Source organism: Microcaecilia unicolor, chromosome 6 (assembly GCF_901765095.1).
Source record: "Microcaecilia unicolor chromosome 6, aMicUni1.1, whole genome shotgun sequence".
NCBI lineage: Eukaryota > Metazoa > Chordata > Amphibia > Gymnophiona > Siphonopidae > Microcaecilia > Microcaecilia unicolor.
In genome coordinates, this window is record NC_044036.1 from 342,072,558 (window position 1) to 342,100,423 (window position 27,866).

The window sequence follows — 27,866 nt, forward strand, 5'->3', positions numbered from 1 at the left end:
TGCATAACCCTAGTAGCGCTCTAGAAATGTTAAGTAGTAATTATTTAACGCACAATTTCTCCTAATTCTTCCATCTCTCCCTATAGCTGGTCCCTACACAGGGGTCCCTGGGCAGAGCCTGTGCAAAGGATCAAAAGGTCTCACATTGTCCAAACTTTGGGCCAGATGCACTAAACCTAACGAGCCCACAACTTGCATTTTAAACTGGTTCCAGCCAGTTTAAAACGCAAGTAGTTTACCGGGGGGGCATGCACTAAGGGCATTTTCCCTGTCATGGTAGCAGGCAACGGAAACGGAATGCAAATTATCCAAAGGCTATTATAATGAGCTGCACTACCGTTTTCCCCGATTCCCTTACCGTGGGAACCCTAACACGAGTCTGCACCTCTCGTTGGGGCTCCTGTGAGGGAATCGGAAAGGAAAAGGGCCCCCCAAAAAAAGTAAAAAAAAAAATAAAAAAAAAGCAGCAGCGAGTGCACGTGAGGGGCGTCCTTTATGGACGTACTCTGCCTGCGCTTGTGAGGGACGTCTTATTTGTCTTTTCGCCGGGTTTTTTTTTTTTGTCTCCCTGGTGCTGCTCACCTTCTGTACCTGTGCGAGGAGAAGGGAATCGGGGACATGCGAGTCGATCGGGACGTCCCTTTCGATTATGCTCCTCTTCCGGGTCTCTTCAGCCAATCAGAGTGCGTTTAGCTGACACCAGCAAGCTAGACGCGCTTGATTGGCTGAAGAGACCTGGAAGAGGAGCATAACCGAATAGGACGTCCCGATTCTCTGACTGGCTACCGAGGTAATGGTGAATGCAACGGAGCTACGAGTAGCTCATTTGCATTTCCTTTCCTTAGTGAATTCCCACCGACGACTTTAATGCATCTGGGCCCTTGTTGGATAATGTGGTATATAAGAGTAAATAAATGAAAATGAAATGAAATGCCACAGGTGATATGACACTGCTGAGGTCTGATGGTGCAAGCGTTCTGTACAAATTGGTCAGAGCCACATGAACGTCCCAGGCAGAAGCTGCGACAGCTCCTGCTCCTCTCCTTCATCCGAGGATACCCTTGTAGGCTAGCACCAGTGACACCCAATTATAGTCACATCATGGCGCTCTGTGTACCAGAGGAAACATTTGGCATGGGATTCTTTGGGCAACACGTCCCTGCGGTTAGCACTCATTTAGAAGGAGAAATTAGGTCTTACCTGCTAATTTGCTTTCCTTTTGTCCCTCCAGACCGGCCCATAGAAGACTTATGGGTCATCCATGCCTACTAGCAGGTGGAGACTGAGAATTCTGACACTTAGGTATTTCAATATCTGCGCTGGCAAAAACAGACTCTTGAGAGGATTGTATCATCCAACCTAGGGACTCCAGAAACTGATTTACCCATGCAGTAATCTAATGGCTCTCCTGATATGATTTTGCACAAATTAACCAACTGTCCAGATATGGACGGATCAGAATTCTTTCCTGGCGGAGGGCTGCTGCCACTCAGACCTTGGAAAACGTATGAGGGGCTGTCGCCAGGCCAAAGGGTAGCACACAGAACATGGGGGAAGACTGGGGGGAAAAAAGGGGGGGGGAGGGACTCAGCCACCTGAGTGTAACACCCCCAAGGCAATTAAGAACCCCCATGGGCCTCAGCCCCAGCCAGCAAAACAGGTAACTCGACAGAACACAGATGAACAGCAAGAGAAAGTAAAGAAAATCCTCTCTCTTCTGAATATGGTTCAAAGCAAAGAAGAGAAAATGAGAAATTCCGAGACTGAAAGGTTCACCAAATCCACCACCTGTTCCGATTCTAGTAGAGACTGTATAGGGTTTTACTGGCTCACTCAAGAATTGGAATTCTCAGTCTCTACCCACTGGTAGGCGTGGACAACCCATCGGTGTTCTCTGGGCTGGTCCGGAGGGATGCAAAGGAAACAAAAAAATTATCCTAATAAAAAGGGATGGATCAGAGTTCTCTGCATCTCTCTGAACTCAAGAAAGTATATGTTTATCATACACAGACCTGCAGCTCTTCTAGGGATGAGACAGTCATGCTCAGGAGCAGGAAATCACGCATATAGTGCAGGAACAGCCCGTGTCTTTCTTCCTCACGCAGACTGGAAATGAACTTCCCCAGTGGCGTTTGTTGAAAAATGTCTACAAACTTCTCCTTGTGCCCTGGAGAGAGAAAACAGCCACAGGAAACAGTGAGGGAAAAAGGTCTACAAACTTCTCCTTGTGCCCTGGAGAGAAAAGAGCCACAGGAAACAGTGAGGCTGTCGTGATTAAGCCACATAGGAGGGTAGGCAAAAACCAGAAAGACATGCACCCCCTCCTCCCTACTACTTTCTATAGCGCTACTAGACGTATGAAGCGCTGTACACTTATACGTATGAGACAGTACCTGCTCAACATGAGCTTACAATCTAATCAAGACAGACAACAGGACAAACAAGGGATAAGGGAATTACTTAAAGTGGGAATGATAAAATAGAGATGGGAACAACTGAACAAGTGAATACGAGGATTTAAAAGCAGCCCCAAAAAGGTGGGCTTTTAGCCTAGATTTGAAGACGGCCAGAGATGGAGCTTGACGTACTGACTCAGGAAGTCTACTCCAGGCGTATGGTGCAGCAAGATAAAAGGAACAGAGTCTGGAGTTAGCAGTGGAGGAGAAGGGTGCAGATAAGAGAGATTTACCCAATGAACAGAGTTCACGGGGAGGAATGTAGGGAGAGAAAAGAGTGGAGAGATAATGAGGAGCTGCAGAGTGAAGGCACTTGTAAGTCAATGAGGCGTTTGAAATTGTATGCGGAAATGGATAGGGAGCCAATGAACTGACTTGACAAGAGGGCTACTACAAGTTATAAAAGTTAGTCTTACAAGCTCTGTTACTATTAATAAAAAGATTTAACCATATAAAGTTAGTCTTAAGAACATTTTGGCCTGTAGGATATGAGAAGTATCTTCATGCCGCATGAAACTGTGGTGAGACAGAGTAAATTACTGTTTAAAGAAAAAATCACAATGGGGCTCAAATTAGTATGGAACTTTGTAAGTCTAAATGCTATGAAAATACGCCTCTTTGGGACAATCCTTTCACATGTATGATACCCCTTGGTGTTCTCATTTACAAATTCTGCTCATAAATAACACCGGAGATGGGTGGCACGGCCCCCCCCCCCCCCCCGACAAAAGAACCCCCGATCCCCCGGCAAAAAGACCCCCCCTCCGGGTGCACGCCTCTGGGGGGTGCCGCGCGCCTGCAGGCTCTTCGTTTTCATGCTCCCTGTACCGGGGCAAAGGGAGCATGAAACGAAGAGCCAACAGGCGCGCGGCACCCCCCCCAGCGGCGTGCACCCGGGGCGGATCGCCCCCACCCCTTGTACGCCACTGGGTACAGCTGCTATGACCAGGGCGGGGACAGGAAGAGGATTTTCTCTTACACCTGTCTCTCCTCACCTGCCATGTTCTGGACGTACTGAGCCTGTAACCCAGCTCTCTCCAGGTAATCTCTAATCCTCCAGCTGAAGGCATCTCATTGTGGAAACCCTTGATGGATTCATGTAATTCTGTACCAAGATGGTCTCAGTCTGAAAGCTGCACCCCAGGAACCATTACAAAGAAGAAGAAAAAAAAAAAAAGATGATGAGAAATTACATTCAGGAACCACAGGAGCAATGCAGTCACACATTTCAACTCTACAGCAACCCAAAGACAAAATAAATTACTGCTTTCTCTCACACCGATAGCTCACCTGATGTTATCCTTCATGTAAGGAACACTAAGCAACTTCATATCCATGAAGATGAACATCCAGAGATCTTTCACACAGCAATCCGTGCTGGTACCCACCAGCAACTCCAGGTTCCCATCTCTGTCTAGGATGGATACCAGGTGTGCCAAGAACGGGGTCACTGTAGCCTGAATGCGCATCCACAGTGTTTGTCTGAAGTTGGGAAACAGGATGCAGGAGAAAAAGAAAAGAGAGATTATGTCTTACCTGATAATTTTCTTTCCATTAGCCCTCCCCACTATTCCAGAACCTGTGGGATAGTTATGTCCATCAACCAGCAGGTGGAGACAGAGAACTAGAAAACTGAGCTGAGACATCGCTCTCTTGGCATCCAGTCCAGCTCCACAGTATTTATGTACACAAGCAGTAACGAGAAACTCAGAACAAACAAAACAACCTTAAACAATTTACTAACGTTAACATTAACCAGATGGGCAAACATGTGTGAACCTCTCTTATCTCTGGACAACTTGTAGAGAACAAGAGATATATGCAGGAAGCACCATGCAAGGTGACATTCGTTTTTGACCCATTACTTTGCATCAACTAAACAACTCAGCAACCTCAGGCAGGCCTCTGGAATAGTGGGAAGAACTAATGGAAAGAAAATTAATCAGTTAAGACCCAAGTTTTACCTTCCATTACATAGCTTCCCAATATTCCAGAACCTATGAGATGTTAAAAAGCCACCCTGGCAACGCCACCCCATAACTAGCTTCCAAGCACGTTGCAACATCCACCCTGTAGTGCTCAACATAATAACAGCCAAACTGGGTCAGACTAATGGACCTTTCCTCCAGGAACGCGTCCAAACCTTTTTTTAAACCCAGACACGCTAACCACTGTTAACACATCCTCAAGCAGTGAGTTCCAGAGCTTAATTATTTGTTGAGTGAAAAAATAGTTCCTATTTGTTTTTAAAGTATTTCATTGAGTGTCAACATTCAGACCGCAAGAGAGAGCTCAGTTAACTCCTGTGGTTGGAGGTCAGCCCGGATATTCAATGCTGGTTTATTTTTAGCTGGTTTAAAGTTAACCGGCTAAGTCGATATTCAAAGATAGCCGGTTATCTTTAAACCGGCTAAAGATACACCAGCTACTTAAGTGGCCCAATGTGGCCGCTTACAGTAAGAACGTACCATAAATAGCAGGACATGAATTAAATATTCACGGATAGCCAGCTATATTGCGCGATACAGTCGGTTATCACCTAGGCGCTAACCGGCTAACCCCCACTAAATATCACGGATGCCCGGTTACATGGTTTTGAAAATCGGGGGGATGTAATGTCCCTTCATCTTTGTACTTTTTTTTTGGAAAGAGTGGAAAATAGATTCACTTTTACCACCCAGGATTTTTTAGACCTCAATCATACTCCCTCAGCTGTCTGTTTTCCAAGCTGAAGAGCCCTAACAAGGTATCAAAGATATCACCAAAACAGGGAAGATAAGGAATCTCGATTGCAAGGTTGCAATAGAAACCATAGTAGAGGAGGCAGGGGTGTAGCCAGACAGCAGATTTTGGGTGGGCCTAGGCAAGAAGTGGGTGGGCACCAAGTGTTCTCCCCTCCTCCCCAAAAAATATCTAAGCTGGTGGGAAAACGCTTCTCTCCACCTTGGCAGTCTACAGCAGGCATGCGCTGAAAACAGAGCATTCGCAGGTGCCAGTATTGTGGATCACACCATTTTCATTCCCATCAGGGGGAAGTCTTCAGCTGGTAGAGCTTGGAATCCCCATCAGCTACTGCCAAAGATGTGCTACTGTTGGGTGGGCCTGAGCCCTAAGTGGGTGGGCCCCGGCCCACCCGTGGCTACGCCACTGAGAGGAGGTGTCTTTAAATAAAAAGCAGACAAATTTTCAAGATTGCAAATTGTCACTGTCAACTGCTGAGCAAGATGTAAATACAAACAAAAATAGTTTCAAATTAGGGCTGCAGGTCGATTAAGAATTGTAATCGCGATTAAAATTTTAATCTTGCAGCTCAAGTTGGCTCCATAGCTGGCTGTTCATGGGGGAGGGGGCGACAGGCATTTCATGACACTCGCATAAAAATTCTGCACTGCCCTGAGGTACAAGCGATTTATCGATCACAGACTCCTGCTCCATCCTGCTCTCCCCAACCTGACATGCTGGCTTATGTTGTCACTACCTCCCAGTGGCTTAGCTATGTGGGGCCTGGGGGGCCCTGTATCCCCCCTGACGACGACCCTCTCGACCCCCCCTCCCGCCGCCACCTGCCTTTGCTGGTGGGCGACCCCAACCCCCGCCAGCCGAGGTTCTCTTCTTCCCGCGAAAGGCTTCCTTCTGTTTCTGACGTCCTGCATGTACAACGTCAGAAACAGGAGGAAGACTTTCGCGGGAAGAAGAGGACCTCGGCTGGCAGGGGTTGGGGTCCCCCGCCAGCAAAGTCAGGCGACAACGGGTTGGCAGCAGTAGGAGGGGTCGAGAGGGTCATCGGCAGGGGGGGAGGGAAGTTGGTGGTGGCAGCGGCAGCGGGGTTGGCAATGGTGAGGGGAGGGTGTCGGGAATGGCAGCGGGGGGGGGGGCTAAAATGTACCCCCTCACTTCTGGATCCCCTCCCGCCGAAGTCTGGCTACGCCCCTGCTGCCTCCCACTGTTACTGGAAAGGGAGCTCTGACAACTCCTGTGTGACAGCCACTACTGCATACTCCGCCTGGCAACCAGAATCCAAGGAAGATGACACCAGACACATGCGGTTGAGAAGAAATTCCTATAACAGCCACATACGAGCCCTTGCCTGTGGCACCACTTCTATTGCTTCCATCAGTGACCCCAGAACCTGGACATAGTCCTATACCCTGGGCCTGCCTTGACCAAGGGAAGACAAATCTATTGAATCAGCTTTGACCTCCTGCACTCTGTCAGGAAGATCCTCTCCCGTGCTGTGTCGAATAAAACATTCCAATACTCCAGCATTTGAGATGGAGTTAGTCTGCTCTTCTTGAAATTGATCACCCAACCCGACTGCAGAAGACGTTGTCCGTCGCTGCCACGCTGTCAGAATAGGATGACATACGAATGAACCAACTGTCAAGATACGGGGGAACTCGGATTCTCCGGCGTTGAAGGATGGCCACCACCATCACCTTGGTAAAACATTCTTAAAGAAATGGCAAGACTGAAGGGCAAAGCCTTAAACTGGAAGTGACAGCTCAGCACCGCAAAACACAGAAACTTCTGATACAACAGGCATATGGGTATATGCAAGTACGACTCCTTGAGATTGAGGGCAGTGAGAAATTCTCCCTCTTGAACCGAGGCTACAACTGCTCTTAGAGTCTGCATGCAAAAGCAGGACACTCGTAGGCGGCAGTTTAGATCTTTCTAAGACTGGATGACACGTGCTTTCCTTCTTTGAGACAATGAAGTAGACTATCTGTCTTGTCTGTTCAACCTGGGGAATTGAACAATGGTCCAGAGTGCCAGCAAGAAATATACATTGGTCTGAACCTTGACTGCCTTGGTTCCCTTTTGACAAGGAGACTGCAAGAAGAGAGAGAGAGGAGTGCCTGGGCGGGTCAGAACTCAAACTAGTAAGCTTCTGTAAGAATACCCAGAACCCACTGATCTGATGTGATTTTGGTCCACTTCTCCCGAAACTCCTGAAGACATCGTCCAACCAGAGGAAGAGAAGAGTAGACCAGCTTCACTTCATTGCAAAGCTCTAGAGGAATTGGGTGTTCTAGCTGACTGAGAGGACTTCCTATCTGCGTAAAGAGAAGACTGGTGTGCCTGAAAGCGGGACATCTGACCATATTGACGATGACCAAGCTGGAACCCTCTGCTGTCTCAAAATCCAGAGCCCCACTGAAGTCAGACAACCAGAGGCTTTTGGCTTATCCTCAGGCAACCGCTGTGGCATAGCTTCCATCAGTTTTTCATCAAGTTACTGAAATCTTAATAGTCACTTGCCCCAAAAGGGCAGTTTACCTAGACATGATTTTGACGCTTCATCCACTACCCGATGCTGCGACCAGAGTTGCTGATGTGCCATGAAAGTCAAAGACGTACTGCAGGCTATAACCTGTAACATGTCATAAATAGCATCAGCCAAGCAGGCCAACCCTGCTTCCAGCTGGGCGTTATGGCATCCATCTTGTGTTGCAGACTACTGATACCATTTCTCTTGCCATGAATGAGCTGCACACTGTCGCTTGAAGGCTCAAAAGGGCCACTTCAAAAGCTTGTTTCAAGCTTTCTAACCTGTAGGTCTTTTAGGGCAATGCTCCCTTCCACTGGCAAGGTGGACTTCTTAATCCATGCTGTAACCAGGGAGTCCACCTTAGGAAGCTGCAATTTATCTTTCTTCTCTGGAACCAACGGGTAGAGGCAAGCTGTGGATCTTCCCACTCTCAGCCTCATGTCCAGTAAGACCCGTTCTGCTGTAATCAGGTCCTGAATGTCTAGATGCATCGAGAAATCTTTAGAAGGACCTCTAAGCCTCCTCATGATCGATGCAGATTGAACTCCTGATGCCGAAGCAGAAGGTTTCTCAATGGAAAGCACCACTAGTGTCCCTGAAATAAGAATATTGAGCTCCTCTATGAAATAACCTCAGTACTTTTGGATCACCCCCTCCTCAGGAGGGAGCTCTCCCTCCTCTAATGGCTCCTTCAATGATGGCTCCTCTGAACAGGCCAAGGCAACATAAGGAGGGAGAAGCAGAGATTGCCTCATCTACCCACTCCTGGTGGTCTAAATGAGATCTCTTAGGAGCCAGAAGGGCAGCAGGGTGAGAATTAAACTTAAGCACCTTGCAGGAACTCTGACTGTTCCTGCTTCAGTAAATAGGCCTGGTGTAAGACCCATATAAACTCCAGAGAAAATAAAAGATCCCAATGTAGCTGAATTCTTTGTCAGGCTCAGAGTCTGTAAAATGGCAGCTGTACTCCGCGAATGATCGGTCAGAGGTTGCTCCTCATTGCCAGCTGGCCCCAACAAAATGCCGGACATTCTTGTTCTCTCCTGCATCAAACTGCACATCAGCCCTGCCAGATAGCTCAAACATCCTGTCATATTTGGATCCTCCACCAAAGCTGAAGATGTGCCTGCCACCAACTGTTTCCTCCGCATCCCATGGGATTCTCGGCTTGCATCCACTGCAATGCCCCGGCGCTGGCCAGAGGGTCCCACAGCAGGACCACCACTTAACTACCTCTGCAGGACTGTCACCAGTGCAGTACAATGTGTCCCAAGCGGTGAGTCAGGATCACTTCCCTACACTAAGCAGAACTTGCAGCCCTCTAAGCAGTTCTGTGTCAAACTTCAGTCAGACTTACCACTGCCAACTGCTCCCCACAAGCTTACAGTCTTCACGAGTCTTGCCATAGATGAGAAGGGCTCAGGACTGTCCCACACTCTTCAGCAAACCTCTTTCCTTCTCCTTTGCTGGGCTTGAAAAGGACAGCTCCAGAGGAAACAGAGGAGATGTGAAGGGAGGAAAGAAGTAAATTTGCAGGGCACCACAGACAAGGATCTGTAGACCTCCAGAAATGAATCTGATGACTCAAGCCCCCCACAAAGCTCAACTGGGGACCAGTTGACCAACTAGACCAGGAGCAAATCACTCAGAACCAGAGGCTGAAAAGTGTGTCCATCCACCTGCTGGAGATAGAAAATACAGAGGAGCTGGACTGGATGCTGGATGTCTCAGCTCAGTTTTTAGTTATCTATCCCCACCTGCTGGTTGATGGACACAACTATCCCACTGGTTGTGGCATAGTGGGATGCTACACAATGGAAAAGGAGTTTGGGAGATGGGGCTTGTCAATCTATGTCAATGAATCACACACTGTACAGTGCCACAGGACATGCAGGGAGTCTACGGAGACCAAGCTGTCTGACAACTCCATGAGAGGCACATTTTCAAAGCACTTTGACTTACACAGTGATCTATGGAACTCTAAGTCTGAGCTTTGTAAATGAGCCTCAGAGGTTACTACAGTGATCAGATTCTGTAGAACACAGAGGAAAACAGGTGATAAGACACAGTTAAACAGCTATGCACAGGGAAGAGGCTTAGAAGGACCACACCTGACAGCTGCATATGAGATTATAAGGAGATGTGTCACTGGCAGAGAAATGGGAAAACCCGTAGCCCCAGATGGGTCAAATATCCTCAGCTGCGACTCCACCCACTTCAGAAGCGAGTACCTGAATGTGCCAGCTTCCTGCAGGGCATCCACATTCAGTGCCTCCCTCAATACCCATTCCTCTGCTTTAAATGAGTTCTCCTCCTGCTTCTTCAGAAGGTCATAAAGACGATATTTTAACATCTTCAGAAATGCATCTGAAATAAAAAGCCAGAATCCTTTAGGACCCACTCCAGAACGCGCCCCCCCACCCCCCCCCCAACCCCCCAATTCCGATACAGTCAAGAAGCTTAACTATTCCAATGAGGTCTGTGTTTAGTGCCTCCAACACTTCCACTTTGTTCAGGGGTCTGTCAATGTTTTAGAGCCAGAACGAAAACAGTTCACTGCACAGAGACCAGAAGCTTAGGAATTAAAGGGTCACTAAGGCCCTTGTCCTCTGGGCTCCATAGCTGAGATACGCTTTTAGGGGTAATTTTACAACAGGTCATCCAAGTGAGACACTCCAGAAGTGCCTATTACTAGTTTATTTTACGTAGAGGAGTGTGGTAGCCGTGTTAGTCCACTCTTAAGGTTATCAATAGAAATCAAACAAAATAAAACATGGAAAAGAAATAAGATGATACCTTTTTTATTGGACATATTATTATTACATGATAATACATAATACATTATATACATGTATTAAGTTATGTCCAATAAAAAAGGTATCATCTTATTTTCTTTTCCATGTTTTATTTTGTTTGATTTCTATAGTTTATTTTACAAAAGGCACAAAGGCCCCTGTATGCTTTTATAAAATACTACGGCAAAACCTTCCAAAATCGTGGCTAACCTGAGCTTGTGTAATTTACGCCTGCTTGGGAGCAGCTGTAATACAGGCACATGACGTGTCTAGTGTGTATCTTATCTACATGCGTATAGTACACCCGGGTCCCATAAACACATACCTATGTGGCAAAAGGTGAACTTTAAAAGCAAGGGTAATTTCATACGAGGCATTTTAATGGCACATGCGTGCGAAGAATGCGTTATGAAATTATTCCTCAGTATTTAGGGATGGAGTGGTGCTGTCATGGCTCCTGTGTGCTCTTCAAGCCATTTCCCCAAACATCTACGTGTGAAATGGACTAGGCAACATACACGGTAGATGATTGCAGTTAATAACCAACTGCTCGTCCTGTCTACCCAGCTGTCTTCCTCTCTGGTTTTCTGTCACTTTGGGTAAGTGTGTGTGTGTGTGTAAAAATTCTATACTGCACACTCCAAATCCCTCCCCCCCCTCCCCCAAGTCATTTACCCAGTTTCTTAACCCTGTTCCCAGAAATGCCTTCTGCATCTATCCCAAGAATACTTCTTGTGCCAGGGTTATCACCACAGTTGTTCCATACAGCATATTCCAACCCGTATCACTAACATTAGGTTACAACCGTGACCAAACCCCATGTGACACCACATTACCTTTTAACTCCTCTTCTGTGCTGAGGAGACTGGGAGAATCTCGATCTCCTGGTGCTGCGACTAGAGGCCTCGCCCTGGTCCCTCAGCATTCCCACTGCATTCTGCACACAGCTCCGTATGAGCATGGTGGTGTCCAAAACCTGGGTCATTCCACAGAGACATTGAAGGGAATGGGGATTGAAAGAAAATCATTCACTACTCATGAGCACCAGAGAACCTTCATACATATACCTGACCTTATTTTTAAGGCTCAGTATAATACAGAGCTCAATACTTACAACCCTCTCTTCTGCTTCATTCTGATCCACTTCAGGCTTGACTTCCATCTCATACTCCACTGCCAGAATTTCCTCTTGAGGTCTGGCCTCCTCTTCATGAGCATTCATCTCGGCCTTCTTCAGAAGGGCCGGTCCTTGGAGGCCACCCTGCAGGAATCTGCCCTCCTCCTCCTCGCTCTCCTCCTGGGCTCTGGCCTCCTCCTCACTCTCCTCCTGGGCTCCGTCCTCCTCCTCACTCTCCACCTCGCTCTCCTCCTGGCCTCCGGCCTCCTCACTCTCCTCCTGGACTCCGGCCTCCTCCTCACTCTCTTCCTCCTCACTCTCCTCCTGGGCTCCGGCCTCCTCCTCACAACTCTCTTCCTCCTCACTCTCCTCCTGGGCTCCAGCCTCCTCCTCACCACTGTCTTCCTCCTCACTCTCCTCCTGGACTCCGGCCTCCTCCTCCTCACTCTCCTCCTGGGCTCCGGCCTTCTCCTCCTCCTCACCACTCTCCTCCTGGGCGCTGGCCTCCTCCTCACTCTCCTCCTGGGCTCCGGCCTCCTCCTCCTCACTCTCCTCATGGACTCCGGCCTCCTGTGTCTTTACTGCTTTGCCATATTCCTCCATCTTGGTCTTCTCCTGAGGGCCCACCTCTTTTTCATGTTCCTTTATCTTGGCCTCCTGGGATTCATTCTCCTCCTCAGTCTCCACCTTGTCATTTTGAGGTCCTGCCTCCTCTAATCTAGTCTCCAATGGCTCTCACTGCCATCCCATGCTCCTCTTGGACTCTGTTCTCCTCTTTGCTGTCCTCTATCTTAGCTACTTCTTCACACTCCTCCAACCTGGCCTCCTGGAGTTCATCCTCTTCACTCTCTTCTGTCTCCCATTTTGGTCTCCCTCCTGTCCTCGTCTTGAGATCCAGTCTCCTCCATTGTAGTCTCTTTGAGAGTTGTAACTTCCATCTTGGCTTCTCTTGGGGCCCTCACCTCCATCTTGCACTCTGCTACATCTCTTTTCTTGACCACAAACGTACCTGTTATCAGAATAGTGAAGCGATTCACGAGCAACTAGAAGGAAATTCAGCTTAGAAAAAGTTGAAGAAGGGAGAAAGTGGACCAAAGGATGATAGGCTAAGATATTGTTACTTACATTTAGGTTGCTCCTCATAAAACAGCTGGCTGATGGTGATGATCCGCAGTGAAGTTACATCTGATACACATTCCTTAGACCTTCGCAGGTCATCAATATGTACAGACCGCCAGAGACCTTGCCAGAAGAAAAGAAACAATCAGTCTAGATATGCATCCCTAAAGCAACATATCCACTTCCTCTGTAATACAGCAACCACCACCAATGAGCAGTATGAATCCAGAGTGACCCCTCCCCCACCACTCTAGTAACACAAGTATTGTGTAGAGTATTCATAGAAAACCTGCTCCCATCCTGCTAACCCCCATAACACTACAAATATCACCAGTGTAAGGCATCCATAGAGTAACACCTCTTCCATCCCTCTCCCCCAGAATGCTGCAAATATCCCTAGCACTGGGTATGCATTTGAAGGGCAGCACCTCCACTCTCCTCTTACACCACCCACTGTCAACAGGGGGTGCCAGTCTGGAATACAGCAATAGATTGGCTGATGGGAAAACTCTAGGTAAGCAGGGTCTAGGACCCAATCCTTAGGGGTTACAGTAGCCACATCAGATCACCAGTATATGGAAGACAAACTTTGCACCGTTCAAAAGTAATGTTTTAGTATAAGAATCTTCCAGATGGAGCAGTGTTTTGGATGGCCCTGTACAGCTCTAGTAACCTCGATCCCCAGGCTGTTCAGCATCACGGAGAATGCAGAACAGACGACCTACCTCCATGGAAGCACCACATAAGACGTTCCACCTTCCACCCGCGGCAGCTTTGTGATGAAGCAGACGAACAGAGAGTGTCTTTTAGCTTTACCTTATTAATTTCATTCACCGCAGAGTATCTACAGTAATAAGGTACAAGTTACAAGTGGCCCTTATAGGCTGCAGCATCTTTCTTGCTTAAATATATAAGGGGAATTCCCAGGCACGGAGTTTAATTCATTTTCCGCTTATATATACATCAAGCAGCGTCTTCCATCTACCGCTACTGGAGAACAGACAAGACTAAAGGTTGCAGGCTGGACGCCATTGATATGTCCTTTTAAAGGTGCCACTTCACTCAGCTCTTCAAAGGTGACACAAGCTTTCCCCGAGATAAAGGCTATTAACACCTTTATAAACAGCTGAGTCGTAGACCATGAATCTAACTTCTACTTGAGAGACGACACAACAGTAGCATCGTAAATGAATGCCACTAACAGATGAAGAACAGAGGAAAAACATTCCTAATGGAGCAGACACAGTTACAAGGGATTGCAGAGTCAAAATATCTATCTAAGTCTCTAAATTTCTTCTTTTCTGCTGATGTCTCCTAAGTGGCCTAAGCTCTAACTTATCATATCCACAGACAGAGCTTAAACTACAGCGATGCTAAACCTCATCACTGCAGGAGTCAAAGGAGAATTATTAGGAGACATGGCCCTTCATCCAGAGCTGTGGGGAGGAGGAGGCAAAAGGGCCGGCTGCTGAGCACCAAACTGGGTTGGGGTTGTAATGCCATCAACACTACAATGTATTTATTTTATGGCATTTGTATCCCACATTATCCCACCTCTTTGCAGGCTCATGTGGCTTACATTTCGTCATGGATACTGGAAATACAGTGATATACATTGGTTTACAGAGGGTTTTGTGTTACATGGTGGTGAAATACATGAAGGTGTTAAGCAGAAAGACATTATAAAACATTATAAGACAGTCTGGCAAGTTTTAAGACTATACAGTTACACATGTTGATCTTTGTGATATATCTTGTCGAAGAGCTAGGTTTTCAATGAAAACAGAAGTAAGTTTCTACAGAGCCACACTTATACGGCCTCATTCTTTGATAGCTAGCAGGCAAGTAGATGGTCCCATCCTCACTCCACTGACCCCGACTGGCTGGCCATGGCATTGGAAACTGTCCCATCCCCCCCGCCCATCTACATCGTAGCTGGAGAGGGAACCAACTTACCCAGCCACTGTCCAGGGTACTGTTTAGCCAAGGAACTATCCATCTCCCATGAAAAGCTGGGCATTTCATGGTCACTTACTTTGCAGATGCAATAAGATGACCGCGCTGGCTGCCATCTTCAATTCAGGTCTGAATATGAGGACCTTATTTCCGACTGTATCCTCAAGAAAGTTTCTAAAAAGAACGGAAAACTTCACACTAGTATCTGATTTTGTAATTCCAACGTCCATCTCCCCTTGGCTGATGAGGAGATCTAGACCATCCACATCAATTTCTCCTCTTGTCATTCAACCAGAATCCAAGAGTATGGACCTCGGGACTGCAACAACCGACTCGGTGAATGCAGTGCAACGAATCTGACCATGCTTTAAATAAAGGAACAAAAACCGGTTGAAGGTAAGGGTCATTTTTCTCCTGCAGTGGTTGCAACCTCTTTTCAGTTGGGACACACCTGACAGACAATGCTCTCATACATGACCCTCACAGACCTTTAGTCTGATACAGTACGGCAGTTCTTATACATGTAAATGTAAACATGCCCTGCATACACAACCCCTCCCCCCCAACAGATGCCGATCATAACTAGCCCATTATCTCCAATATAAGTGATCATACAAAAATTATCTGTGTACACGTACATACACATTCCGATTCCCATTGCATCTGAGCATAGTAATGTAGAAGTCTCTCCATTACCAGAATAATACAAAACCTGGGGGGAAAAAACCCTCTAACTCAAAATACACAGAGGCAAATTTCCAAAGGACTTAGGCTTAACGAGTTACATAGAGGAGCATTTTCAATGACATCTAAATCCGACTTTGGACATTTTACTGAAAACATCTAAAAGTCAAGTAGTGAAAATCACCATTTTCAAACCAGAAAAACGTTTATCTTTTTTTCCTTTGAAAATGACCATTTCCTAGATGTTGTGCTTAGTATGACTATCTTTTTGGACTATGTGTTTGGAGTGGAGGAGTGGCCTAGTGGTTAGTGCCGTGGAATTTGATCCTGGGGAACTGAGTTCGATTCCCACTGCAGCTCCTTGTGACTCTGGGCAAGTCACTTAACCCTCCATTGCCCCAGGTACAAATAAGTACCTGTATATACTATGTAAACCACTTCGAATGTAGGTTGCAAAAACCACAGAAAGGTGGCATGTCAAGTCCCAGTTCCCCCTTCCTGCACATCATTTATACGTTTGAGGTTGCTATTATATAACGCCCCCCCCCCCCCCCCCAAGGTCCTTCTGTCTAATCTTCTGAAATAGACAACCATTTTGGTAGCCCTTCTCTGCACCGTCTCCACTCGATTTGTGGGTAGGACCTCCAGAATTGAACATGACGTTGCAGATGAGGGGGTCTTGCTAAGGACCTAGACAAGGATGTATGATTTTCCCCCTGGTTATGCCCCTTGCTATGCACCGTAGCATTCCTCAGACAGAGTTGAAATACTAACCGGATTTCCTTCAGGAAGGCGTGTTCTGTGTCAAACTGCTGTAGTGACAGAACCTCAATTCTCTGAACTTTGCCTTTTATCTCCTCCTCCAAATTCCTCCTGTCAGCTGCCGTCAGGAGCCGTGAGAAAGTTGTGATCTTCAGAGAAAGAGACGGGATGAATGTCAGCGCTTCTTGCAATACCAGGTAAACCAGTGCTGGATTCTGGTGCCACAAATCTACATTACCCTACCTCATTTAACTCCACAGTGAAACTCTTTAACACTTATATAACAATCCATAATTTGCATCGTAAGTTAGCGTGCTTTCCTTGCGGCAAAACACAATTACTCGCTGGGTTAGGACGAGACTGTACACAAATGCAATCCACGCCAATGACCTACTCAATTGTTTAAGTCTCAATTACATTATTCCTCTCCCCCCATGTTACTTTATGATAACCAAATCTCTCTATTATAATGCTTAAAATAATCAGCTTTCATGGAGGGTGTCACAAAAGGGCAGGACAGCCTTATTACGGTTTGACTTCTAAGACTCCTGGGTTCTTGATAACCACAGAACTGCAACTGAAATTGAAGGGAAACCCTGGAGCTTCTCTTTCAAAAGTACCATCAGGCCAGTGCCACAGGACTAGGTTGACCATATGTCCAGATTTCCTTGGACATGTCCTCCTTTTCAGGGGACTGGGTGATTTTTTTCAAGCCTGCCCGTTTGTCTGGGGTTTCTGGCCTCAGGCTACCCTCCCTGAACCTCCTTAAAGAGCCCCTTGGTAATCTAGTAGCTTCCACGGGTCAGGAAAGAACCCCACTCTTTCCTTCCTGCTGCCGCCACGTTTTTAAAATGGCTGCCGAAACGTCAAGTGGTGGCCTCACGAGACTTCCGTGGAAGTCTTGCAAGGCCATTGCTTGAAGTATATTGGAAGTCATTTTGAAGACGCAGCTGCAGCAGCAGGCAGGAATGAGTGGGGTTCTTTCCTACCCCAAGGAGGCCAGTAGACCATCAAGGTGCATAAAAGTAGGTTCATGGAAAAGGCAACCTGACTCAGGGCTAGAAGGGTGACACAGGGTGGATGGAGGGGGCTATAAAAAAAAGGTGGATGGCGTGTGGGTGCAGGCAGTGGCATACTTAGGATTGGTGCCACCCGGGGCAGGTCACTGCTACCCACCCCCCCGGCACATCACCCCCCTCCCTCCAAAGCACATCATCTTCACCACCTAGGGGTGCACAGAGCAGTCGCACGGCTGTCGGCTCCGCCGATCCCCTGCCACAGAACAGGAAGTACGCCAGAGGATGGAAGGGAACCGGCGGAGTTGACGGCCACATGACTGCTCCATACAACCCCTTGCCTGCGCTCGGGGTGTCACAGCCCCCACTGCCCTGTCCTTGTGTGCTACTGGGGTGCAGGGATGGAGATGGAAAAAAGATTGGTGAAGGGGACATACAGCACATGGATAGAAGGGGACAGAGAGGAGAGGGGGACATGCTCATGGATGGGAGGGAAAGGAATGGGGAACATGCTGCTCATAGATGTTTGCACTTTTGGAAATGGACATCTTTTCTAATTTGGTATTTAGACTATGGAAGAAAATGTATTTGTTACTTTTACCAGTATTTCACTGCTTATAGAATCTGGTTTTCTTGGGTGGGGGGGGGGGGGGGGGGGCAACGTGACTGTGCGGCAGGGTGTGGTGCGGGGGGGGGGGGGGGGGGGGGGGGGGGGGGGGGGGGGGGGGGGGGGGGGGGGGTTGAGGCGGGGCCGGAATTTTATTTTTTGTGTCTGCAAATATGGTTAAAACTGTACACTTGAAGTTAAGGTACAAAACATACAGAGAACAGAAGGAAGCAGATGCGAGGATTCCAAAATGAGATGCCCACATGTACGTCTGTCAGTCCACCTTGGCACTTTCAGTAGGTGTACATAGGTTGATCTGCAGAGGGCAGGGCAATTTTCAAAAAGGCGGCTTTTCCATGGGTATAAATGCCCTACAAGGCTCCAAAATGTTTGGATTCTCTTCCAAAGAACTCATGTTGCTCCCCCTGACCAGAAACAATCACCGCACAAATGGACTGGGTGAAATACATCCTCTGTTTCTCAGTTAGTTTGGAAAAGGAATATAAGAACTAGAGCTGTCCATTAATTAAAAGTTTTAATCACGCGATTAATCGCATGATCCTAATGTAAAAGAGTTGAAATTAATTTAGAAAGTACACGTGGAGGCCTATTTTCAAAGTACTTAGATCTGCAAGCTACACAGCAACCCATGCAACTTTGCAAGTCTAAATGCTTTGAAAATGAGCCCAATAGTTGTTTACATTTTTTTTAATTGATTCTAATAACTTTGATTCCATCGCCCGCCCTTCAACCTATAACTATTTCCTCCCTTCTCTCCATCCACGATCACCATTTTTCCCCTTCCTTTTCCTCCCCTCTCTTCTATGGGCACCATCTCACTTCCTTGATTCTTCCATCCTCTATTTCTAGCATCTGTCCCTCCCCCCCCCCCCCCCCCCCCCAACCACTCAGTCCTCAACTTTGTTTTTTTTTTCTCTTCTCCTAGCACCTCTCCTTACCCTTCAGGCACCCCCCCCCCCCCAATCGCACTTCTCTCTCTAACACCCCCCTCCTTCCTGCATCTCTGGCTCTTCTCCTCTTTCTCCCGCTGCCACCACAGCAACTTCCCTCCCACCCCCCCAGGGTGTGGTCCACATCTTTCTCTGCGTCTTTTTTTTTTCTTTCTGCTGGTAGTGGCATCTCTTCTTACCTCTCTGGCATTCGGGCAGCCCCATCTCCTCTACAATTACTTCTCCCTGCTCCTCACAGCCGCTGCAGTGAAAGCACCCGTGTCACCCTTGCTGAAGCCCCTCTGTTACAGGAAGTTCCGCCTCCTCTGACAGAACTTCCTGTTTCAGAGAGAGGCTTTGAGCTGGGTGACACGCAGCATGCTTTGAGTGCAGTGGACATGAGGGGCAGGGAAAAGGAGCCAGAGAGGTATGAAGTGTGAGAAAAGCAATGCTGAATGTTTGCAGGTGGGGGAGAGACGCATTAACTGGCATTAAAACTCATTAATTGCGTTAACACGTTAAATATGCAGGCCCTAGTAAGAACTTCTTTACCAAAAAGGAGTAATAGTTTAAAAAGAGAAATTACCTCAGTAAACACACTGCAACAGTCAGACTCTGCCCAGGTGTGAGAGTGGAGAAAATCCACAAGGGAATTGTGTTTCTGCTTCCTGAAGTATTTATTGACCAATGACTCAGCAGCATAAGAATCCAGCCGAGAGCTGCTCAGTCTAATGACAGAATCAGGAGTAGCACAGTTCAGCAGGGCCAGCCTCGCTGCTTCAGTTACGGCTCCTAGGAAAGTCTCAGACGTACAATCCTGTCTGAGTCTCTCTGTCACCTGCAGGATGACTGTAGCACAGGTGTCTTCATGGTAACCAATAAAAACGTCAACGGGTTTGTAGGTTCGTTGGCCCACCAGCATCGACTTTGTACTGACTGTGGTGAAGTCCTCTACCCACTTCTCAAGGTTTTGGACAATGGTCTTTTGCTGTTTTGTCAGGACAGTATTGATGTCCAAGTAGTGTTTCTCTAGTCTGTTGATCAATGGAATAGGAAAACGAGTGTACACAATGTCTTTCTCTTCAATGACTATCAAACGAAACTGATTGTGAACTCTGCACTTCACACGATGTGTGCCCAAGCCCAAGTCAACATATTTCTGACCAGCCAGGTACACATAATACTGGTTAAGGGCATCATAGAGGCTTTCGTACAGATTCTGCAGGTTTAGAAGGACCACCATTTGTCCAGTTTCCATGCAGATTTTCACACGATTGATATTTCTGCAAATCTGGGTGTATTCCTGGTCTTTGGGGAAGCTGGAGCCAAAGATGACTTCGGGTTGTTTTCTCTCACTGAAGATTCTCGCCTGTTGGAGAATCTGCAGAGCTGCATAATTTTTGGTCAAGATGAGCAAGTATCTGCACTCGTCCTGACCATCACCGAGTATGTTCTGCCGGACCAGGTCAATTGTGTCAACATCTTCAATGTATTTTTCACTCATATTAGACATAAAAATCTCCACAGCATTAATGTCATCTTTCCCACTAAAATTGCGAAGAATCACTTGCACTATATCACGAATGGTAGGTTCTTTGCTAGAGGATCGGGTCAAGGCAAAAAACATTTTTATGAGGCTGTAATAATCACGCAGTCCAAAAAATTCCTTGCCTTGCTTCTTCTGCGTCTTGCAAATATCTCTATAAGCTTTGGCAAAACTAGGAAAATAGTTTTTGATCTTTCGTAGTACAAAGAGATTGTCTGATGAGCAGATTCCCTTTGCACTCTCAATGAGTTCATCCTCTTTAAGATCTCCACGGGATACAAAAATACCCCGATTCATCTTAGCAGGATCCAAGGCCCAGTTGGAAATTCCAATAAACCCAACTTTTTTGTGAGGAAGGGGATCGTCATCAACACAACCATCTTCTAGGAGAGGGTGCAAGGTCTTCAAAGGCATTTTTGGAGAGTCTTCTGCCAGTCCTATCTCATCCAACACTACCACCGAAATGTAGTCTTTCAGGTTCTTTCCTTCCTGGAAACGGGCACAGTGTTTGAAGGTGCCTATGATCCCTTCTGGAGTTGAATGTGGGCTGCACTGGAAGGACACCAAGTGGATCTGTTTCAGTTTCTTATAGAGATCAGAATGGGCTGCTTGGCCTTGCATGGCATCAGCCACAATAGTCTTAGCAAGGGACTTGGAGCTGCCAGGTTTTCCTACAAGGAACAAAGGAATTTTAAGTTCAATGCAAATGACCATCATAAACACATTTTCCTTCAGAGCCAGGTTCCTTGCAATGGTTTCCCTTAAATTCACACCATCCAAAAATAGATCTTGCATGATGGTTATGTCATGCAGGATCTTTTTGGGATCTGTGTAAGGGTCGGGAAGATCCTTACAGACTTTCTTTCTGTATGCCTCTTTACTTTCTAACGATGCATGATAGCAAACACCAATGGCAAGCACTAAGGACCAAGCAACTTCATCCGTGGGCATGCAATATTTAATTTTATGCTCCTTCACGTACTGTTCCAGACTACTCCACAGCACCTCACTATGACTGTAAAACCAACTGAAAACCTCCACGCAGCGCTCCACATCCCTCAGACTGACAAAGCTGCATTCGTCTTGCCTTTGCCTCATGAAATACTGTGAAGACGACAGTACATTTGTCAGCAGCTTGGATTTGTCACTTGATAACTGTATCGACTCAACTAGTCTCTGTACAATCTGCTGAATGTATTTCTTTTCCGTGTTGTTGTTCAGTTGTCCAAAATCCCACACCAGAGGGATCATGCTGGGTGGCAGAGAGTGGACACGGTAAACAAGCTGCCGCAAAGGGATGGAGCCAAGCTTCTCTTTGGTATCATCTGCATTGACTCGGTACCCTAGCCCAGCCGACTCAAGGCGCTTAATCATTTTGTGCGTGTGCTTCCGATAAGGATTGCATGCTGCTATGATCTGCAAGCCAGTCCCACCAGCCAAAGGCTCTCCTTCTACTGTGCGGTCACACAGGGCTTCCTTAATACTGCTTACGGCATCCGTCGTGTTAGCCTCATCAAAAAACAACACAGTGTCAAACTGATAATCCCGTTTGTTTGTGACTGCAATAGCCTCTGCTTCTCGGATTTTATTGTAAATTGTCTTGGCGCTTGTACCACCATGAACTTTGACCAGCTTCAAGTTATCTGCGACGGCACCGCTCCTGCGCAGTTCACACAGGAATTTAATAAGCCTGGTTTTCCCACATCCTGTTTCTCCCATGATAATGACGGGGATTCCACACCTGAATCGCATCTCAATGGCAAGCATCTTTAGCATGTTGTCCATTGTCAGCTCATACGATTCGTCAGGATCTAGTGGCCACTGGATCCCTAACACAAGACAAAGTCTCTCTATCTTTTGGTGTCTGGGCAGCTCATCAAAGTCAATATTGAAGGGAACCCTCTGCAGCTGCAGACCTTGATATAATTCCACTGTCATCACGTTCTGCTCAATAATTTTCCCATTGACTGGATTGATGGCATCCACACTTCTAGTGCTACTGTTAGGCCTTAGGTGGAAACCAATAAACGTCATAGATTCATGGTCAGCATTGAAAAATATGTATGGGTGGGGTTCAGTTTCCCATCTTTTGCGCAACAGGAAAGGAGCGATATCCTCTTCTTTAAGGTCATCTACGTTAACAGGTGCCATACTTCCTTGACTCTGATCCGAAATGTTTAAGGATGGTGTTGCGAAATCTTTTGCCATCAGGATCATAAATTTGACCACAAACGTTTTGAAACCCTGTAACACGTCTTGAACAAAGAGCGCGTTGCAGAAGAGAGAGGACTCACAATCCCTCAGCTGGAGGTTCAAGAACCAAGTGAAGTTTCTGAGCTCTGACCAGCTGGGATCCATTATCCCACAGTATATCAACAGGACCTGCAAACACTCTACGGGGCTCCCTTCTACAGAGCCTAGTTCATAATTAAACAAGTCCAGGTTCCGGTTCATCCTGAATCGTGTCAGGTACTGAAAAGGTCGCTGAAAGGCCTCACTACAGAACTCTTTGCGGTCCATTCCAGGGTCTACGTTGTGCTGTTCGTCTTCATGCTCCTCCATCTCTCTTTCTAATACTTCTTTGGGAGCTCGACATGTCACTTTCGGGAATATATCTAGAAAATGGTACTGTGGTCCACGAGAAACCTGAAGGGAGAAACACAAGAAAATTTAAGCCTATCACTCACTGTAAAATAAGGCAGAAAATACACAAGATTAGTAATATTTTAGGAATAGGAGCTCTCTGGGGGCGGGGGGAGAAAGGGCGGAGGGCACAACTTTTAAAGTGTCCAACACAGCTGATACTTTTCATCTACGGGTTGTGAACCGATGGCTAAAGAAAGTAGAAATGTACTAATCACTTTCAAACTTGCTGTGGGTGGCACCTGCTTTTGTGTAAACACATTTTTCCCATTGAAAATTAACATGCACAGAGCTGAAAACAAAATCTAATAGTACATTTTCTCTTCCGGTGTAGACACCTCCTCTAAAGCATGGGCGTCCTCTCGCACTGCCTGTGCCTTTAGCTGTATAGAGGGAGGATAATTTTCAGACAGCCAATTTCTAAGCATAACCTGCTACTTTTACCCACGTAAACTTCATAAACTTTACATTTTTTTTCCTATTCAAAAGGGTTATTTAGGTCTCAGTCCAAATATTTAATTAAAATGAGTTGTAATGCTCTTCAGGGTCTTGAGTTATTACATGCAAATATTCAGAAACTGAAGATCGAACTAGATGACCTGAGTGGCGACTGTCATGTGCCACAAACATTTTTTTTTTTTTTTTTTTTTGAGTAATAGAAGAACTGACACCCCCCTCTCATTCTATAACTTGCCACTTACTAATGGACATCAAGTGTACATGTAGTTTACAGAATTCCAGCACTTAAGCTCGTCAGAGGGTACCAATAAGTGGGATTTAATCACGCTGCGCAATTGTTCTATGAAGTACACAGCAAAGTTGCTTAGCATGTAAAATGCGAGGGAGGTACACGCGGGTGGAGCATGGGTTTATCACCAAGAAACAAGTGCAACTTACAGAACACTAGACACTCTGGCCTGTCATAAGTAAACACGCCTAAATTTTGTCAGGCCAATGGCTCAGAGTTAGTATTCTGTTAACGGCTTAGGCACACCCAAGTGACTGTGTAAAACTGGCGTTTACATCTTGGCATTAGATGAAAAAGATTTCTCCCCTCAAAGTTAAACCCCCAGAATGCGACACTGAAGACTTACGTTCCCAGGAAAATATTTCTAGCAGGGCAGGGGCAACTTTCTCTTGATTCTATGGAGGACGAGGCTACATCTCAGGATATCTGGTAGCAAAGTCCACCACTGTCAGGGCCGTACCGACGCGGTAAGCGAGGTAAGCATGGCAGGAGGGCGCCATCCTTTGGGGGGGCGCCCCGCCGCACCATGCTTACCTCGCCCTCTTCTCCCCAGATCCTTTTTTTTGTTTGTTTAAATTTACCTCTCCGGCGCGCGGCAGCGTAAGTGAGAAGGAGGCGGCGCTCCCCCGGCCGCCCCGATGTGTCTTCCCTTCGCTCGGTTCCGCCTTCTTCTGACGTCATTTCTGACATCAGAAGAAGGCGGGACACAGCGAAGGGAAGACACGTCGGGGCGGGGGAGGGCCGCCTCCTTCTCACTAACGCTGCCTATGCTGCCACGCGCCGGAGAGGTAAATTTAAACAAAAAAAAGGATCTGGGGAGAAGAGCGCGGGTAGTGTAGCGCTCGTTTTCGGGGGGGGGGGGGGGGGGGACGGGCGCCAGAGAGGCCAACTGCAGGGGGGCGCCGGAGACCCTAGGCACGGCCCTGACCACTGTCAATATATACCTTTTCCCAGTCCGGCTAGGGACAGCGAGAGGCCTCACTATTTCCACAGATATTCTCTCAAAGGGCTCACTGATAATGGGTAAAGTTTCAGGGGTAAATATGAGGGAAAATCCACCAGAAGATGGAAAACTCAAGCACCCCACGGTAAAAACAGTGTTCAAAAAGTGGGAGTACGACCAAGGAGACCAGACACTGGAAGACGTTCTTAAATAAAAAACTTTATTAAAGATTTGAAGACTCGACACGTCGTGTTTCGGCTGTCAGGCCTGCATCAGGAGTCTGCTGTGCAGAGTGCTGCAGAGTAATGACGATGAAAATGCTCTGGAAATCTTACAGCAGTCTCTTACACGGAGAGTTGCTATAGAATGATAAGATTAATTCTTCAAAAAAATGGCGTGGTAGTCTTGAAAAAGACTGTTCTGAAAAAATTCGTCATGAGCGAATATATATATAACAGTGCGAGCAGCGCTCATGACGAATTTTTTCAGAACAGTCTTTTTCAAGACTACCACGCCATTTTTTTGAAGAATTAATCTTATCATTCTATAGCAACTCTCCGTGTAAGAGACTGCTGTAAGATTTCCAGAGCATTTTCATCGTCATTACTCTGCAGCACTCTGCACAGCAGACTCCTGATGCAGGCCTGACAGCCGAAACACGACGTGTCGAGTCTTCAAATCTTTAATAAAGTTTTTTATTTAAGAACGTCTTCCAGTGTCTGGTCTCCTTGGTCGTACTCCCACTTTTTGAATAAAGTTTCAGGGGACCTCGGGGGTGATCTTGGGTCTTGCCCACTCTTTGGCCTGCGTCACAGGTTCGACAATAGTCAGCTACGGCTCGAGATACTCCCGGCCAACAGAAGTTCTGGTCACCCCCTGATGTCATGCTAGTGGAATATCACGTGCAATCTGTAGGAAATACACTTCAGACATATCAGATACATTTTAGAGGCTTAAAACACACTGCTTCTTCACACCCCAGCTGAGGCTTATTGCTTAGTCAGCATGACTTGTAGATTTAGGCATTCAAATACATGGACAATTTCTATCATACTTTAGAGAACTCACTTTTGCTATAGAAGATCATCTCCCTCACCTGACTTCTCTCAGTGGCTGGTAATATAACACATGCAGGACTCAATAAAGAAGTTCTTACTGATAAACTTGTTCGACTGAATGTTTCTTTTTGCAGCCTAAAATCCACACTATTAACTCAGGGACAATGACTTACTACTATTATGCATTTCTATAGCGCTACAAAGCGTACGCAGCGCTGCACAAACATAGAAGACAGTCCCTGCTCAAAGAGCTTACAATCTAAAAGACAAAAATAAAGCAAGCAAATCAATTAATGTGGGGGAGCGGTTACAAGTCAAAAGCAATGTTAAAGAGGTGGGCTAATGACTGCATAGTTTCTGACAGAAGCGTCAGTTCATCCAGGGCAACCCCTTTTCTAAATAGCAAACAGAAGAGGCGCCAAAGAAAGCAACACAAGATATTTCTTTTTCCTTTTTTTTATCAGAATTGTAGTTCCTTTCTTGTCCTTGCTTTTAGAATTTTGTTTATTGCCTTGATATTATTTTGAAAGACAGTATATCAAGTTTATTTTAATACACAAACATAATACTCAGAAAGCCTGAGCAGGACACGGAAACACAGGTGCCACAACATACCAGTCTGGTTTGTTTCTTAGGTGCCACGGTAGATCCTTCCAGAAGCTCAATAAGGTACAAATGGTGGGGATTGCGTTTCCACATTTTTCCGTCTCCATCCATCAAATACTGTAAAACCAGCAACTTGAAGAGAAATTCAGATATTCCGCTGCGAACCTGAGACAAAATTGAGACAAACATCCTTTAACATGACAACTCAGGTACTTCTACAGCCCTATAACACCAAGATTCTACAAGTGGGTGGCGATTTCCAGAGGTTTTCCCCTTGAGAAAAACATCTTTAAAAATTGTCCCCTTTCATTACAGGTAAATGAACATTTTCAGTCACATCCAAAAAAGGGGGAATAATCAAAAAGGTGAAATTAGGTCTTACCTGATAATTTTCTTTCCATTGGTCCTTCCCACTATTCCAGAACCTATGGGTAGTTCCACCTGCTGCCTCCTGATCAGTATTGTGAGTGATATCATCTGTCAGATCTGAACTATCTCCTCAATACCCCCACCAACACCCCATATATTGGAGGTTCCACCAAGATGAAGTGTACACCACATATTGTTGGTTCAACAAGATGTAGCGTGTTCCACACTATATTCTACTTATATTTGGCTTGTTCCCGTGGCACACCTCCAAATTAGCATTTTGGCAGGTATCCATGCAAGAGAGGTGCCCACCACCCTAGTGTGCATGGTTTTAGACAATTAGAGGGTTGCATTCAGATGTCTTAGCCTCTGCAGCCATGCGGCATAGTTTTCAGCCTGCGTGGGCTGTCTGTTTATCTTTCTCCACTGAGCACAGTGGAGCGATTTGTGATTCTTACTGAGAGAACTGTCAGCTATTTAAAGGCTCATAATTTTTGTGTGTTAATTTGTAAAGCTGTTTACATCCATACTGAAGGTTGCAGTGGTGCTGTAACATCTGTGCTAAAAGGTTGCCGCAGTGTCCGTGCAGTCTGCCTTCACGCTCTGTCTCAGCAGAATGTTTCAGCCTTCAGTGTTTGTGCTGATAAGAACAAAAGCTGTGTTACGTTGGGGCAGCTGAGTGGTTTCGTAACAGTTTCAAACCATTCTGATTTGGTTGCAGAGACATTGTAGACCGCATTTGGGATGCTAACCATTACACGTGAGTCTTAGCTAGTCTTGCAGAATTAGACAAGCTGGGCCCAGCTAGCTTTTGGGTGGAAACTGATATGACCCAGGATACGTTAGGAGAGACCTTCACAAGGTTTCACAGGCTACAAACTGTGTATGCCTAAGCGTGTTGGGATGATAGTGCAGTTCAGTGAGTTGGTCTGGATTTTATCTAGTAAGTATCATAATTTGTAGCAACCTGTGGCATATCGATCAGCACAGCTTGGGATACTGGATCTTGAACTTGAAACTCTGGTGCAACTATATGACCTGCTGTCTATTTAAACACCAGTGACAGCTTGAGTCTGTTCAAGTGACTGTCCCTTTTAGTTTGATTCTGATTGACGTGTCAATTCTAAAGTCCAACCATGGTAATTCATGGTTGGACTTAGAATTTCACACAAAGCTATGGAAGAGAAGTAGCCTAATGGTTAGTGCAGTGGGTTTTGAT

The 27,866-nt window shown here is 46.4% G+C and overlaps 1 protein-coding gene across 1 annotated transcript in view; it reads right to left on the reverse strand.

Moving 5' to 3' along the window:
- Positions 1-27,866, reverse strand: part of RNF213 (ring finger protein 213) — a 250,730-nt gene that overhangs the window by 51,721 nt on the left and 171,143 nt on the right. Inside the window, 19 exon segments of the mRNA XM_030206876.1 lie at positions 2,013-2,167; positions 3,452-3,524; positions 3,526-3,589; positions 3,747-3,938; positions 9,960-10,095; positions 11,360-11,394; positions 11,396-11,499; positions 11,638-12,060; positions 12,175-12,358; positions 12,487-12,649; positions 12,766-12,882; positions 13,485-13,497; positions 13,499-13,569; positions 13,572-13,603; positions 14,795-14,852; positions 14,855-14,889; positions 16,174-16,310; positions 19,321-22,926; positions 26,288-26,443. Coding sequence (XP_030062736.1) covers positions 2,013-2,167; positions 3,452-3,524; positions 3,526-3,589; positions 3,747-3,938; positions 9,960-10,095; positions 11,360-11,394; positions 11,396-11,499; positions 11,638-12,060; positions 12,175-12,358; positions 12,487-12,649; positions 12,766-12,882; positions 13,485-13,497; positions 13,499-13,569; positions 13,572-13,603; positions 14,795-14,852; positions 14,855-14,889; positions 16,174-16,310; positions 19,321-22,926; positions 26,288-26,443 — 5,754 coding nt within the window.